Here is a 16773-nt window from a genome sequence, read left to right as displayed (position 1 = left end):
TGTAACACTTGATGATATATGCAACAATACTTAGTTATACATTTTCATCCTACTCTATCCTAAATATATAAAGAGTCAGAAAAATGAAATCCAAAAGACCACCTGCTATCTAAATGTGGGCTTATACAGGTAGTCCTCACTAAGCAACCACAATTGGGACCAGCAACTCCGTTGCTAAGTGCCATGGTCGCTAAGTGGAAATTCATGTGACCATGACAGGCTTACAGCCTCACTTTCCCATCAGTTGTTAAGCGAATCACAGCAGCTGTTAAGCGGAACATCATGTGATCTCAGCTGAAGATTTTACTTCCACCTTCTTTATTAACTCTGCTTTTTGCAAGCCAGTGATGAAGCACACAAATGGCGATTAAGTGACTGTGGGACTCTACCACAGTCGTAAACATGTGCTGGTTGTGAAGTGCCCGAATGGTAATCACATGACCACAGGATGCTGCGATGGTCATAAATGCAAGGATTGGTTGCAAAGCTTTTTTTTTTTTTTACAGCGTAGCAATCCTTAGGAGCAACACAGAGGAGTTCAAGAGAGAGCAAGAGGAGATCAGAGCCTGTCCAAGATTCAAGAGGAGGTAGAATACAATGCCCCACCCTGACAAAGTTCACCAAGATAACAGGACTGTTATGTTGGCAGTATCTTCCAAACGGGCACGGGGAGGTGTGCAAGATCCAAAGAAGCTAATTGTGCCCAGCAAGTTTTGTAGATTGATTGATTGATTGATTGATTTTTTTTTAATTTATTTATTTATTGTCATATTTCTCCCCACCCAACTCGTACGACAACTCTGGGCTGTTTATAGACAATTAGAAATAGAAGAATGAAATGTCATTAAAGCAATATAATGCCAATATAAATATATATAAAAATATAAAAAAGTAATATAGAATAAATAATATAAAATTCAAGATGGGAAATAGTGATGTTATCGTTGGCCCCATCAAGGAGCCAACCACACTCATGATTGGCTATTTAAGCATGTAATGCAGTTTAAGCTTAGCACATGGCCGTCAAAAGAATATATGGATAGTGAAGATAAAAGTGTAAGGCAAAAGTTTTATTGGGCTGGTTATGGTAGGGATATGACTGAATATATATAATACTATGGAGTTTGGCAGAGGCTGGAGCACACCAAGGACAGGGTAAAGACATCTTTATACTCCTTGTCATGAAAATTCTGTTTCGCAGTATGGCAGAAGATATCCTGGGCCCTATCCAATCCATATAATGTGCCTGGAGACATACTGGCCTACTGCAGAAGTTCAGTAGAACTTTGGAGACCATGATTATAAAGTCTATCCAAGAACACTCCATTTATTGGGAACTGATAGTGCCGCAACGGCTGTGGGCTTAAATCAAACAAACTCCAAATATCAGTTTCAATATATAAACAATAGCAGAACACCCATGAAAATTGCTTCTTTGAATACATTCATTAGAGAGAGAGAGAGAGAGAGAGAGACAAAGACAAAGAAACAGGAAGAGGGAAAAGTGGGTAGGCAGGTACTAGAAAAATGCTGGTTAAGAAAAGGGAATGAGAAAGAAGGTACAAGGGAGATTAGGGAAAGGGGTAAGCCAAATGGGTTACAACATGCTTACATTCCAGTGTGATAGCTAAGAACAAGAAACCAAAAGAGTGCCTATACAGAAGTTTGAGGGAGAAATTTATCAGCCTCTAAAGTTCGTCTTCGCTGAAACCTAGAACTAAAGTCAAACTTTGGATTCGACCAAACTCTCGAGCCACAATGTGTTTAACTAACTAATCAAATCTAACTTTCTATTCTATTTGCTAAACAAAAGCCAAAATACAAATGCTAAGAATGATGCAAATTGCCCATTTTTTCCACTGCCAATCAGTACAGTTGGTCCTCGGTTAACAACCACTCACTCAGCAACCATTTGAACTTACGATGGCGCTGAACAAGTCGATGGCGCTGAACAAATGGTACTTATGACCAGTCCTCAAAGTTGCAGCAGTCACAGTGGCCCTATGGTCATGTGATTGCGATCTGGGTGCTGGACAATCGGCCCACATTTCCAACAGTCACAGCATCCTGTGGTCACATGATTGTGATTTGCGACCTTCTCTGCTGGCTTCCCACAAGCAAAGTCAAAGGGGAAGCTGGCAGGAAGTTGGAAGTCATAGTCATGTGAGGTCCTCACTTCATGATCTGCAGTGATTCATTTAACAATGGTAACTGGGGACTGCTGGAGTTGCCATCGCTCAGTGGCACGGTCATCTGATGTTGCACTTTACAACTGCATTGCTTAGCAATCGAAATTCCAGTCCCAACTGCCATTGTTAAGCAAAGACTACCTGCAGTACAGTTAACTCTGTTTTTGTGTTCTGCTTAAGTTTGGCTAAGACTAGATAAATTAGGTTCTGCATAAATAATCTTTTTCCTCCGTTAAACAGAAACAAAAACCTACTACAATATGTCCCATTGGATATTGTGTGGTCACAGTACATAGATGTGACTTAGATAGGTTGTTATATAATTAACATAAAGCTACAGATATGAAGTTATTATATACATTTGTAATATATAAGTGCCACAATTAAAACTGAACTGGCCAGACATTACATACTTACATCTTCAAGGATTTTGATTTTCAAAGAGGGCTCAGAGTTTAGAAGAACAGTCTCAGGCTCTTCTTGTCTCAAAATGCCTGCCCAATACTTTTTCATTTCTGTAGCTGGAAATACAAAATTTAAATTCTGCCACTTACTTTTTTTTAGGATTGATAATAAATGTTTTTGCATGGCTGGAAGAACAATACCTATTTGTTGAAAGAATGCTAACAAGAAGTTTTCTTGCCTTATATTCTTGGAATAAATGTTTGAGACAGTTAATACACTTACAATCAGAAGACGTGTCTTTATTGAAAATGGTATTTTGCACTATATGAACACCATGAATGAGACAATCACATTTATATGGATAATGTAAGAATATGGAAAACTATGTAAGTAAAATGACAATTCTTCAGCAATTTTTTCCTATGTTCAGAGTATCTTCTGATTTTAATCAAAACAACCTTAGCAACAATTTTTAAATGTATGTAAGATTATACAAATATTCCTTTTAGCTAAATAAGAGCAATGATTCATTCCTGCTTGTTTATAATGAAGACTGATCAGTTTATAGTGATGACTGATATGGGACCAATTGCAGCTATTCTTCTAGTGGTCACATAATGTAGCTTAAAGGTCCATCTTGCTATGAAAACAAAGCAGTCCTACTGAGTAGGAGACAAGCTGATACCCCAGTGCTTGGTGCTTTGAGTTCTGGTATAGAAGAAAGGCAGGACATAATTTTAATAAATAAAACATTTTCTGGGTGCAATAGCAACTGTCATCAGTAAATTAAGAACTAGCTCTTTCTTCTCCAAAGGGTAGGAATTGTACTAAATTGTGCCACTAACTATTTGAATGTTTTACTAAACACCCAAAATTCTGTATCTTTGCTTTCCTAAGACAAACACTCCTTTCCCTCTGTTGAGATGGATTCTCAGAAGACTCCAGCAGGCTTTTGCATATGCTAAAGGGGAAAAAAAGGCATTTTCCCACATTTTCTTTCCTTACCCAAGCATATGCATAATTCCAACTAGATCCCTAATTCTCTGTTCAGCAGAGGGCAGTAGTAGTGCAGCTTTCTTTAACTGAAATGATTTGGATAAAAAAGACACCAGCTATATGTATTTTTTCTGCTGATTCTTACTTTATCTAGGCACCCAAATGAGGGAAGACTGCCTTTGTCTCTTTGTTGTTAGGGGGCAAGGAAAAATAAAGATCTATGTAACAGGCCAAACTAATACTTAGTACTTCAACTATAGTTTTACTTATATTGTATCATTTGGGACTAGCTCAGAGCAGATTTCTAAGTAGTGAGAATGGATTCAAAGATTGCCGTTTTTCTTTTTTTCCAGTATCTTTCAATTTTCTATACTACTGCAAATCTTTGTTTTGGGTTTAGTGCAGCAATACATGGCTGTATTTAAATGTATACTTGGCACATGTTGGAGTCGACTAATACCCGATTTCACTTCCCCAAAGCCTAATTTGCTAACTGAATTGTTGAAGTGGTTTTGTACTAGAAGTTTATGGTGCTGTATAGTGAACTGAAAAGCCAACTAACCTATATTATGACTAATTATCATGTCTTCCTCATCCTCATCCTCTTCATCATCCTCTTCTTCTTCTTCTCTGCTCCAAGTATCAGGAATTTCATTTGTCAATGATTCCTTGAGTTTTAGTTCATCCATTATATTATCTGGCAATTTATCAACTGGACTTCTATTAATGTAAATAAGAAAGTGTTTCAATTTTTTCATCTATTGTTCTTAATAGGATTGTACTCTGCCAGAAAGAGCTAGTGCACAATCTGCTGGTAGACTCAGTGATACCTGCTGGAATAGCTGGTAGACATTGTGGCTAAGAGAGACTATGGCTAACTTCAGCAACTGGACTAGAAGGTGCTTAAGACAGTTACTCATGCCTTTCTTATTTCTCAGACTATTGCAATTTGCTGTATGTGAGGTTGTCCTTGAATATGACCTGGAAGCTGCAGATTGCGCCAAATGCAGTTGTTTGCCTGCTAACCAATGTTAGCTGATTCTGCAGAATCACACCTATCCTGTGGGAGTTCCATGGGTGGCCAATAAACTTCCAGGCCCAATTCAAGAAGCTAGTTGTTACCTACAAGGCTTGAGCCTTTGCTATATTTGGGATTGTCTTCTCCAGGTACAATCTGCCCACATGACAAGATCTGGCCAGGAGAAGATGCTATGGTATCCATCTTAGGGAGATCAAGGGTATGGGGATGTGAAAAACGGTATTCAGAGTGGCAGCTCCCTTACTTTGGAACAGCTTTTCCTGTAGGGTTAGTTAGTCCCCATACTTTTATCCTTTAGGAAGGAGATGGAGACCTTCCCCTTCCATGTGGTTTTTGGGAAGTGAGTTTTATGAAAGACAGCAGCATTTTTTTAAAGATTTAATGTTTCTTTGGTTATTTTTAATATACTGTTGTAAGCCCCTAGAATGGTTTGAGAAGCAGGATGCAAATACTTGTATTAAATAATTGTAATAATAAATGCATTGTAATAAAACAACATTTAGTTCTAACCACCTACAGCTATGCTACATTGAAGAGTGGTCCAGTTTTTCAGTTGTCCTCAGCATTTGTTCACAGGCAACTGAATAATTCAAGTTCAATAGCAAACAATAACTTTTTACAATGCTAACATTCATTCCAATTGTTTTCTTTTATTGATGCAGAATCTGAAATCCATTGCAAGTGCTTTCTAATTACATAACTGGTAACAAAAAATACCTTGATATTTATTACTGTACTTCATTCCTAATCAGCATTTAAGGTAACTTATCCTTCTGCAAAGCAATACTTTCCAGTATTATTATATAGATACTTTGATTTGAAAATGCAGTTTCTCTCAAGTATTGCAGCAACCCAGTCAATACCTTCTATGCTTCTTAATTAATAATCTTTCCATATATTTCAAGCTATCTTCTTTGAATTCAATTTCAATAGACTTTTTCATAATTGGAGGGCTTGTCTGCACCTGACATGTACCTGAATTTTCTATAACAATAAGAGAAAATTATTAGCTATTATTTCAGCATATAAAGGTATCATTTTTTCATCATATAAACGTATCAAAGGTATCAGCTTATAAAGGTATCAATCAGTATTAACTGTAGAATACTAACTGTATTCTGTAGTAATGTACAATTAACTGTAAAATAGAATTCTAAATACTTAGGTTAATATTAACAGAATCTGTGGAGTATTTCTTTTTTTAAAAAAAATCCTTAAAAATAATCCAGAATTTTAATACTCACTAGAATAACATGTAACTCATAAAATCAACACAGCCACAATCATAACCTCTTTGCACTGAAATTCCATTAAGGCTTGGTAAACCAACTCCCCATGACCCCAACAAGATCAGTACAGAGCTACAGATGAAAACAAAACAAAAATGGAAGTGGGTGTTTTTAAAAATTAAAATAGAACTTCGGTGAAACAGTACAAAGGCTGATTAAATATGTGAATGGTAACTTTGGATTGCACACAAAAAGAAAGACAGACAGATTGACAAGCATAGGCTATGCACAAAGAACAAGCCATGAAGAACCAGAGGCAACACATTACTGTTTTCATGTCCAGGAACAGATGCAATCATCCCTACTTTTAGGGCTGAAAATCATCTTGAACTTTTATGCTGGTATTTTAGAAAGTTCTGCTGAACAAAACAAATGCAGTCAATACCTGACCCAACCTGGCAGGAATGTTCTTCTTTAGTTTTTTGGGAACAATTTCCACTTCTCCATTGATTTAGAGCTTCTTGAAAAGACGTTGCAGATTCTTCTTCATCAAAGGTACCATGCAGGAGAGATCCACCATTCTGAATCTCAGCCCAACCCTCTGTAGAAGGTACTGTATAATGTTCCTGAATTAATTGAAAAATTAACTTGGATTAAATGAAATCAATTGATTTTGAATACATCGCCCAAATATAAAATAGGGCTGTGCACAGCATTTAAAAGGATGCTTCACTGGCACAAATAAAACACCCATTTTCAAAATGTTGAGGCAACTGCATCCTTTGGAAAGTTTGGCACAGCTGTTTCAAGGGGTTTTCCAAATTATATCTACCTATGTATGTAATATAACTTTATTGATTAGTCAATTGACCATACCAAAAAATTGGGCATCAGCCACAATAAAATACAGTAGCATAAGGCATGTAAAATATAATAAGATAAAATAGGCTAAAGTGAGATAAAATAAAATACAGTAAGTTGAAATAGAGATAAATGAGTAAGATAAAAGAGTATAAGATAATACATAGGCCTATAATAAAATGATTAATAAAATACAAAAACAATATGCATTTTAGGTGAGTTCATCACCTTTGCATGCCACCCCAATATGATTTATAAAATGTGTTCTCAATTGAATAGCCCTGACTATAAACTTAGCAGTTCTAGTGACTACATGTGTGTTTGTGCCCTGAAGGAAGTAACAGAATTGTTTGTTATAGTCCCAATATATGGTTGTCAAGTAGTGTCTGTAGGTACTGAGCCCTTGCAGGACCTACATATGTGTACACAGCTGCTTTGCCAGGAAAAACTATTGTCTGTAAATGTACAGATAACCTGGGAAATCTTTCAAGGAAGTTTCCACAGCTTTCTAAAGAGCACAGCTACTGTGCTTCAAAGAGGGGGTGGGTCACTAACATCAATGTATTTCATTAATGCTTGGCCCAGCCATAATATTGTGCCATTACATTCTTCCTTAACAACATACACAGAAATAATACATTATAATGTATTATTCACATGTTATAATGCAATAAAACAATGGGGGGGGGAAACCAAACACAAATGAAATATTATATCCAACTTCCTCAAATAGATCAAATTTTAGAAGAAAATGGAATATTTTGCATATTAGTTTCAGGATAGCCCTGAAGTGTCCTTGATTTAAAAAAATAAAAAGAAAAAAAGAAACCCTGATGGGCCAAATCTAGCAGTTACACACATCTCCTGGAAATCCAGAACTGTGCGTTACAAACACTGTTGCCACTGTATTTATACATATCACACAATACAACAATAAATCTAAAGAAATTAAGGTATTATTGCTACTAGTTAAATATCTAATATTATTAAACAAACAAATAGATGAGCAAATTCTTGTGATACTATGCTAAAATCTATTTTATATTTATCTGTAACCCTTTGCTCACCTTCTGCTTAAAAATCTATGAGTTGGTTAAGGACAGACGCACTTACATCAATGTAATTTTAGTTATTACAATTTTAAATCACACTTCATTAGATAGCTATATTATAAGTATGAATCCAACTCAATACTGTTAATGTAATCACAACCTTCTGGTTGCAAATTTCATATACTACCTCAGTATTATCTGTTGGCATTTTTGGTAAAGATGAAGGAACAGCAACTATATCCTCTACTGCATTGGTCACTTCTTTTTTCTGTCCATTATTTATCCAGTCATTAGTCTCCATTGGATTAATAGTTTTCAGGAACTGCTGTGCAGCTTCCAATTTCCCAATTGGGATACGAGCTTTCGCCTATGGATAAAAGGTCATATATTAAACTCAAAACAAATCTGAAAAATATGCAAATTTTCTGTCCTTGTATAATCAACAACAGATGACTATAAATGATACACAAACTATTTTGGTGAGATTAGGCAAAGCAAACAATTTACAGATTAATATTTGGCTGTACTCTTCCTGTTTGCAATGGTGCTGTGAGTGCATGTCTCTCACCTCTCTCCTGATTAAAGTGCTTTCAAACTCCTGAATTATCAGACTGTGTGGACAAAGACTTTGATCATTGGAAAACTTAAAAAAAATCCATATTATCTTGTTTTTAACAAGCTATTGGGATGGCAGCTAGACCTAAATGTTCAACATTTGGCTCAATTTCAGCTGCACCGCTATCTGCTGAGCCAAGCAAGATGGCAGAGGCAGATTCTTCTACTAATTTGTTGAGAGAGATCCTGGCTCAAGTCCAAGTTTTCAAGCCGATCTGACAAGATCTGGCAGAGCTTAAATGTGATTTAAAACTGATGCAAGAAAAAAATTGCTTGTTCTGAGGATTCCTTAAATGCCCATGAGACAATTACTCAAGCCAGTCATAATATTTTGGATAAATGAATTACTTATTTAAAGTCACAACTACATAGGAAAAGTCTACATGTGATTGGCATTGAAAACCCTCCAAGTCATTCAAACCTGGCTGAATTTATGGAGGATTTTTTCAGAAAGCTCCTTCTTTGGGAATGGATTTTCCAGTCAAGATTGATCATGTGATTAAAATTCCTTTAACGAAAAGGAAGACTGGAACTAGTTCCAATATTATTATTGTGCAATTCCTTCATGTACCACAGGAGATGAGATTTTACATGTATTTTGCCAGGAATCAGTAAAATCTCCTTTGTTTTCAGGGTTCTAGTCAAAGTTAGATCAATTTATCCTGATTTTACTAAATAAGTTTCTGGAAAGAGAAGGATGTTTACAAAAGCATGAAGTCTTGCCAGATCAATACAGGTAGTCCTCGACTTATGACAATAGGGACAGTAAAATTCATTGTTAAGCAGTGCACTCATTAAGTGAGGCATCTTGTGACCACACCTGATGACATTTTTGCAGTGGTCATTAAGCAACTCATGTGGTCATTATGCAAATCCAGCTTCCCCCATTGATTTTGCTTGTCAGAAGCTGGCTGGGAAGGTTGCTCAAATGGTGATCACATGATCCTGGGATGCTGCAACCGTCGTAAGTGCGAGGACAAATCATAAGTCACTTTTTTCAGTGACGTCATAACTTTGAACAGTCGCTAAAGAAATGTGATACTGTAAATCAAGGACTAGCTGTACAACTTGAATATTTAATCTGTTTCACAGCTACATTTTGCGTTAATCATCAAGACCAGATTCACAGCTATATCATCATGCTTACCTATTGCCAATTATTACATACTGGAAGCCAACAATTCGTGTTAATTTTCTGATTTGGGCAACTTTGGAATATACATATATAGCACCTTTGGTTGGATGGACAGCATTAGAATCTAAATACACTAAAGCTCTATTATCTCTGGTAACAATAATGTCACTCAGAAAGTAATGGAATGGAATGTCTAATAATAATAATAATAAAAAGATTTCACCCTTTTTCCCATGCTAAATTGACTTTATAGGGAGACCCAACTTTACAAGAGATAAATATCATCTATCAGATGTAACCCAATGGCAATATTTACAGTTACAGTATTTGTTAACAACATTGTTTGGACTAGCAGCATTTTCAGCTTCTGAGACACCTGAGATATTAGAACAACTCTTTAAACCCTTTAAAACTAAGGGGAAAAAAAACCCTACTTTTACTTTTTATAGATATTTGTTATCAATAAATCAATCTGATATGCAGATCTTAAGAAATGAGTGGAATAAAGAATTAGAGTTCCTATATTGTCTAGGAATGGGAGAGTGTCTTAACTTCTATAGCATGCGTGTCAATGGACCTCAAATTATGACTCATACAACAAAAAAATCATATTTAAAATTAACTGGACTCCATTACATTTGTACAGAAAAGGACTGTCAAAAACAGCATTTTGTTGGAGATGTAATAAGGATAATGCTTCTTTAAAACATGTTTTTACAATGTCCTATCCTTACTAAGTTTTGGCAGAAAGTACTATATAAATATGATTGTGCAACAAAAGCTACAATTTTCAGAGGATAATATTCTCTTGAACTACATACCCAGTACATGAAACAGGAAAATGTAAATGGATTCTCTGTGCCGTTACTAGGGCCAAAAGATTGATATTGCAGCATTGGAAAGAGAAATCTATGGTCCCATTTATTCCATGGATTGAAGACCTGATTGCACTTGCGACCTATGAGCGGATTGCCTATAGATGAAGACTTTATATGGCCAAGTATAACAAAATATGGGACTCATTTATATAAAATACAGTAAGTTAAAAAAAAGATAGTATATAAATGTATTAGAAATATATACATACTTCAATAATATTTGTGTTAGATAAGTATATAGAATTGTAACTGTTTATTATTATGATATATCATACTGTTTTTCTCTGTTGTATTTTTCACTTTTTTGTTAAAGCACTTTTTATGTGTTTTCCCCTTTGACAATGTATGTATTTCTGTCATAATTATCTTTGTGTTTTTTTTCTTTTTTATATTTTAAAAGCAATAAAAAATAAATTAAAAATATTTGGCTGTTCTCATTCCATTTCCCTGCATTCTTATCTACATGGGCATTTCTGTTCTACCTCTGGCTCATGTCTAGATAACTGGATTTGTTATTCACAGCTTTTGTCTAGGGGTTTCCTGAAAAAAAACATTGCATCAACCACTTCCAAAGGTTTACGTTCTTTCCTTCCTTAACACATTAAGATGGCTACCTAAATCTCACTGACACTGTTAACTATGGTATACGTAAGAGATCTATTAGCCTAGGCTGCCTAAATTCACAACAGTATGGAAAATCCCAACTAAGATTAAGCAAAGAAATATACAAACATATCAGTAAAAAACAGATAATTTAAATACTAAGAAAAAAAAGATACTATTCATTTTAATATTACATAGATTCTTTTACTGACAATATAATTAGAATTGTTGTACAAAACAAACAGAAAAACTCAAGTTAGTGTTTACCCAAAAATACATTGTTATAAATAAACATTCCTATATTAAAGGACTACATATGTTGTGTGTTAGCTCTGGCAATCTGTGGTTTTGGGCTTTTCATTAAAAAAAACAAAACTATTTGCTCTGCTTAACTAAGAAGTAACTAATTGAATCTGAGTGTGCAAGGGACAGAGGCAGCATAAATGCCCTATACTCTATAAAACAGAAGGTCAGAAACATGAATACCCAGAAATCAGCCCAATGACTCCAGCATGATTATCTTAAAGCGTTAAAAACTTCAGGAAAAAAGTCTAATGATAAACATCGCTAGTGTTTTACCCTAAAATTGGAGAACACTTACAGCAATTCTAGAGACACATTTTTAAAAACAAGTTTTAATGGCATATCCATAGCAAATTATGTACCTAAACCACTAGAATTTTTTCTTCCATGCTTTGAAAAACAGTACTTCAAACAGTTACTTCAACACAATCAGGAGACTAAATAACAGTATGTAAATTCACTAACACTTCTGTAGGAATTAATAAATATTATTTTATATTATAAACATACATTCTAATTGCATTGCTTTTTACATTCAGCATCTGCCTTTCTCTACTGTGTTTGGATTCTCTCTCTCTGTTCATCTGCCCTCATTTTTTGCTAGATGCATGGAGCACCCTTAACTGCTCTTTGAGTATTTGGTTTTGGCAATAAAGAGCAGGAGATTGCATGTCAATGCTATGTCATGCAAGTGTGGCTCATCAATATGCTGTTCAAGTCACCAAGTCACTGTTATTATACAAAGAAGAAAACTATCAGGAACATCAGTTTTCATCAAAGAACGGCCAACTTTATTGTGAAGTAAGTCAAACAGAAAGGATCAGTTACAAACACATATTTCATTTGGGAACAGAGCATGTCTAAAGCTGCCAGTTGGCAGATAGCAAAAGAGAACAGTCTATGGAAAAATTATTTCAGCTCTCAACTTCAGTGTCCTATGGGCAAAAAGGAAAGATATAAATTATTATAACGATGACAACAATTCAGGAGTAGCAGTTCCAAAAATATTACTTTTATTCTGACATGTATTTCTTTCATTATGAAAGACACAGCTAATTTGAGACATAACATTAAGCCATAATGTGGCTTGATTTTTAGTTAGTGTCTTTTACAAACCTACCTGTCATGGCTTTGCATGACATATGAATGAAGTCACTCTAATTGCTTGTCCTAACCACACAACTATAGCTTCATCTATTTCATCCTTTCCTTGTTTTATCCATAAATGTTAATTCTTTCCTACAAAAAGCCAACCCCCTCTTCATACAGTTCTAGCTTCCAAAGTATCTTCATTGGAAGTATGGCAATTCATTGTGTTTAAACTTCGTGGAATTTTGTAGTATTGGCCACTATTATATCTCCAAAATAACCCTCCATATTTGATCAGTTGTAGGTCAATTAAGACAGGCCCAGTTTATTTCAAATGTCTTCTCTGATCATCCAATTTTATATAATATTAACAACTGTTCAGATGATAACAAATTCTCATCTTAGCCTAAAGGTGAGATAGAGTTTGTACTTAAGGTAAACTAGGTACGCACTCTGCCAGTGCCAACCCTCAAAAACTGTAGTAGAACGTGCACATTTTACTGAGCAATTCATTGTAATTGCCTCCTTAAGCATGAAAAATAACTAACCACGTTCCCATGGCAGCATTAAGTAATGTTTGTTGTCTTATTTTCACGTCATAATTAATACAGTATAGACATAAAATATTTGCTCTCAGTCAGATCAATAGATCAATAGTCCATCTAGTATGGAGAGCCAGTTTGGTGTTGTGGTTAAGGCATCAGGCTAGAAACCAGGAGACTATGAGTTCTAGTCTTGCCTTAGGCATTCAGCCAGCTTTATTTCTATATACTCCACGTGGTGATGCCATGTATAAAGGCATCATTTTGGTTGTTTGAAGACAGTGTTAGCTATAAAATCATTGGAGTGACAGAAATTGACAAGTCGGTCTCCTGCTTTGTTTTGGTTTCCTAAGCCATCCAAATACATTTTCCTCTTTAATGTTCCCAAATTTGGCATTCCAATCTTCAGTCACAAGCAGCACATCTTGCTTGCATATTCTGTCAATTTCAAATTGAAGTTGATCATAAAACTCCTCTTCTTTTGTACTGGTGGTTGGAGCATAAACTTGAATGATCATATTAATAGGCTGTCCACAAAGTCTACCTGATATTACTGAGTCACTGATTGCATTGTATCCAAGTACTGTTGTTGCTATAATCTTTGTTTATTCGTTCAGTCGCTTCCGACTCTTCGTGACTTCATGGACCAGCCCATGCCAGAGCTTCCTGCTGGTCGTCAACACCCCAGCTCCCCCAGGGACAAGTCTGTCACCTCTAGAATATATCTATCCATCTTGCCCTTGGTTGGCCCCTCTTCCTTTTGCCTTCCACTCTCCCTAGCATCAGCATCTTCTCCAGGGTGTCCTGTCTTCTCATTATGTGGTCAAAGTATTTCAGTTTTGCCTTTAATATCATTCCCTCAAGTGAGCAGTCGGCTTTATTTCCTGGAGGATGGACTGGTTTGATCTTCTTGCAGTCCAAGGGACTCTCACAATTTTCCTCCAACACCACAGTTCAAAAGTGTCGATCTTCCTTCGCTCAGCCTTCCTTATGGTCCAGCTCTCGCAGCCATATGTTACTACGGGGAAAACCATTGCTTTAACTATGCGGACCTTTGTTGTCAGTGTGATGACTCTGCTCTTAACTATTTTATTGAGATTTGTCACTGCTCTTCTCCCAAGGATTAAGCGTCTTCTGATTTCCTGACTGCAGTCAGCAACTGCAGTAATCTTCGCACCTAGAAATACGAAGTCTTTCACTGCCTCTACGTTTTCTCCCTCTATTTGCCAGTTATCAATCAAGCTGGTTGCCATAATCTTGGTTTTTTTGAGGTTTAGTTGCAAGCCAGCTTTTGCACTTTCTTCTTTCACCTTCATCATAAGGCTCCTCAGTTCCTCTTCGCTTTCAGCCATCAAAATGGTATCATCTGCATATCTGAGATTGTTAATGTTTCCTCCAGCGATTTTAATTCCAGCCTTGGATTCCTCAAGCCCAGCATGTTGCATGATGTAGTCTGCGTACAAGTTGAATAGGTAGGGTGAGAGTATAAAACCCTGCTGTACTCCTTTCCCAATCTTAAACCAGTCCGTTGTTCCATAGTCTGTTCTTACCATTGCTATAAACTTCCGAATTTTAAAAGAAATGCTGTTCCTTCTTGGTTTTTCATAACCTGAGTAATAAAGTGATCTTCTGACTGAAAGTGTCCAATCCGTCCATCTCAATTTGTTGATGCCTAAGATGTCAATTTGTAGTTGTTTCATTTCATCTTTCATTATGTTGAGCTTTCCTGTGTTCATGAGTCTTGCATTTCATGTTCCTACTATAATTTTATCTTTGCAGCTTAGGATTTTCTTTTCCTGTATGGCAACATCAGCAACTAGACATCCCAAAGTCTTTAATCTAGCCATGTCATAAATACCATTAGTACTCCCAAAGATCCTCAGCTCTTTCTCAGTAGTATGCTGAGGGCCATCCAACCTGAGGGGCCCATCATCCGGCACTATACCATCAATCATTTTATATTTTCTACTTATGTGGTTTTCTTGATAAAAATATAGGAGTGGTTTATCATTGCCTTCTCCCACACAGTATGAATTGATCCCTTTGCCACTGTCACTAAAGTGATCATCTGCCTCCAGCATCTTCCTATATCACTGCTGCCCAGTATAGTGCCTGCTTGCTTTAGCTGGGCAGTTGGGATGATCTTCGCACCTTGGGTGACCCTGCTGGGAATCTATACTCCTGGCATACTCTCCCGATGTTCTTTGCTCATACCTCCCAGGAACACCCCTGCCCCCTGCTGCCATGATGATGCAGCACAGCAGGACTTGTGAGGGGGGACCACTTCTAGGTGACTAGTTTTGATTAATTCACAAAATTTATCTCCACTCACTTTACATTACATTCTGTATAATGTTAAGTCGTTCAACTCAGATACAATTTTCCATAACATGTCTTCTGCTTATAAAAGCCAAAAGCACGTGTTCTGCATATGCATATGTATATGTATATAAATAAATAAAACCTACCCACACACTCACACACACAATGCAGGCTGTTTTAAGAGGCAAAGAGAATATTCATAATGAGACAGTATTCTACTGCTTTCAGTCAGGAAAGCTTACACATGTGAGTGACTGTGGCAAAATTGCTCATGTGACCAAACTACTGAATAAATGCACTCATCCTGCAAAAAAGTCATAGCCATTACAAGCTATCTGCAGGTAATGATAATTATTTGCATTAACGTAACAGAGTTATGGACTTTAAACACAAGTCTCCACACAGAGTTTCAAGTATGTATTCTGGGTTTTCTACTGATTTAGGGCTGTTTCTACATTTGATAAGAATAAATGGAGAATAAGATCTCAACCTGCCAAAAGGAATTTTTCATATCACAGTTAAAGGTGCTCCTAAATTTGTCTTGGTGGTTGTTTGTGCGTGTATTTAATGGTAATATGCCCTCTTAGAAGAAAAGAATTTGCAATAATAAACAAGGCTTTGGAAAGAAATATACCTGCAAAGAAGTTGTTCTGTGGAGTTTCAGTGCCCCCTTCTGGTGTATTTTGGCAAAGCAACTAGGACAATAGTCTTCTCCACATTCTAAACATACCTTGGGGGGTGGGGGGGGAGGAAATGAAGATGTAAAAGCAAACTAGTAATCCAATCTTTTATATTCCTGCTTAGAAGTAGACTCAACTGAGTTTAAGGATCTGGGGCAACTTGAGTATATGGATTCTCATTTTACTTCCAAGTTAAAAACTCAGCAACTTAAAAGGAAGAAAATAACACAAGCAAGTTTCCAGTTTACAACAGACATTTCATTATATTATCATACTAATTAAAAATTCATCTCACTTTAGCTAGGTATTTCATGAAAGATTCATCAGCACTGTCTTATGTTTGTGGAAGATACTTATGGCAAAACCCAACCAAGTTATAAATGGATGAAGGAACAATATTTCGGTTGCTTAAACTCAACTGAGATAAAGTCCCAAGTTTTAATTCAGAACCCATTCTGTATTTCAAAAAAAGAAAAAAAGAAAAAAAAGGCCTGACTGAAATACCACAGAATAATTTGGATACTCTCCCTTTTTGCTGGGGTCTGTACCCAAATACCACTTTTGGAAAGCCAGGTCTTTGTTTTGCCTACTTCCTCTCAGTGTAAATTAACGATCAGTTCCAGTTTTCTTTTTCTGTTAACAAAAGAAAATAAGAACAGCCCTGCTGGATCAGGCCACAGTCCATCTTTATCTAGCTTTTTTGTTTCTCACAGTAGCTAGCCAAAAGCTCTGAGGAGCAGGAGATCGAAATGAAATTTGCAAGTGTAGTGTGCCTCTGCAAGGGTGCCAAATTCCAGATAAATGCTAGACATTAGAGAACTTTTTATAGTTTATT

General features: G+C 36.2%; 1 protein-coding gene across 1 annotated transcript in view; it reads right to left on the bottom strand.

The window, feature by feature from the left end:
• Positions 1-16773, bottom strand: part of ZBBX (zinc finger B-box domain containing) — a 56882-nt gene that overhangs the window by 21030 nt on the left and 19079 nt on the right. The window contains exons 6-11 of the mRNA XM_063306484.1: positions 15893-15988; positions 7959-8138; positions 6304-6484; positions 5493-5613; positions 4153-4310; positions 2607-2710 (exon numbers count right to left, since the gene is read on the bottom strand). Coding sequence (XP_063162554.1) covers positions 2607-2710; positions 4153-4310; positions 5493-5613; positions 6304-6484; positions 7959-8138; positions 15893-15988 — 840 coding nt within the window. The remainder of the gene's footprint in view (positions 1-2606; positions 2711-4152; positions 4311-5492; positions 5614-6303; positions 6485-7958; positions 8139-15892; positions 15989-16773) is intronic.

Source organism: Candoia aspera, chromosome 6 (genome assembly GCF_035149785.1).
Source record: "Candoia aspera isolate rCanAsp1 chromosome 6, rCanAsp1.hap2, whole genome shotgun sequence".
NCBI classification, from domain to species: domain Eukaryota; kingdom Metazoa; phylum Chordata; class Lepidosauria; order Squamata; family Boidae; genus Candoia; species Candoia aspera.
Note: the sequence above shows the minus strand (reverse complement) of the source record. Positions and strands in the feature narration are given on the sequence as shown.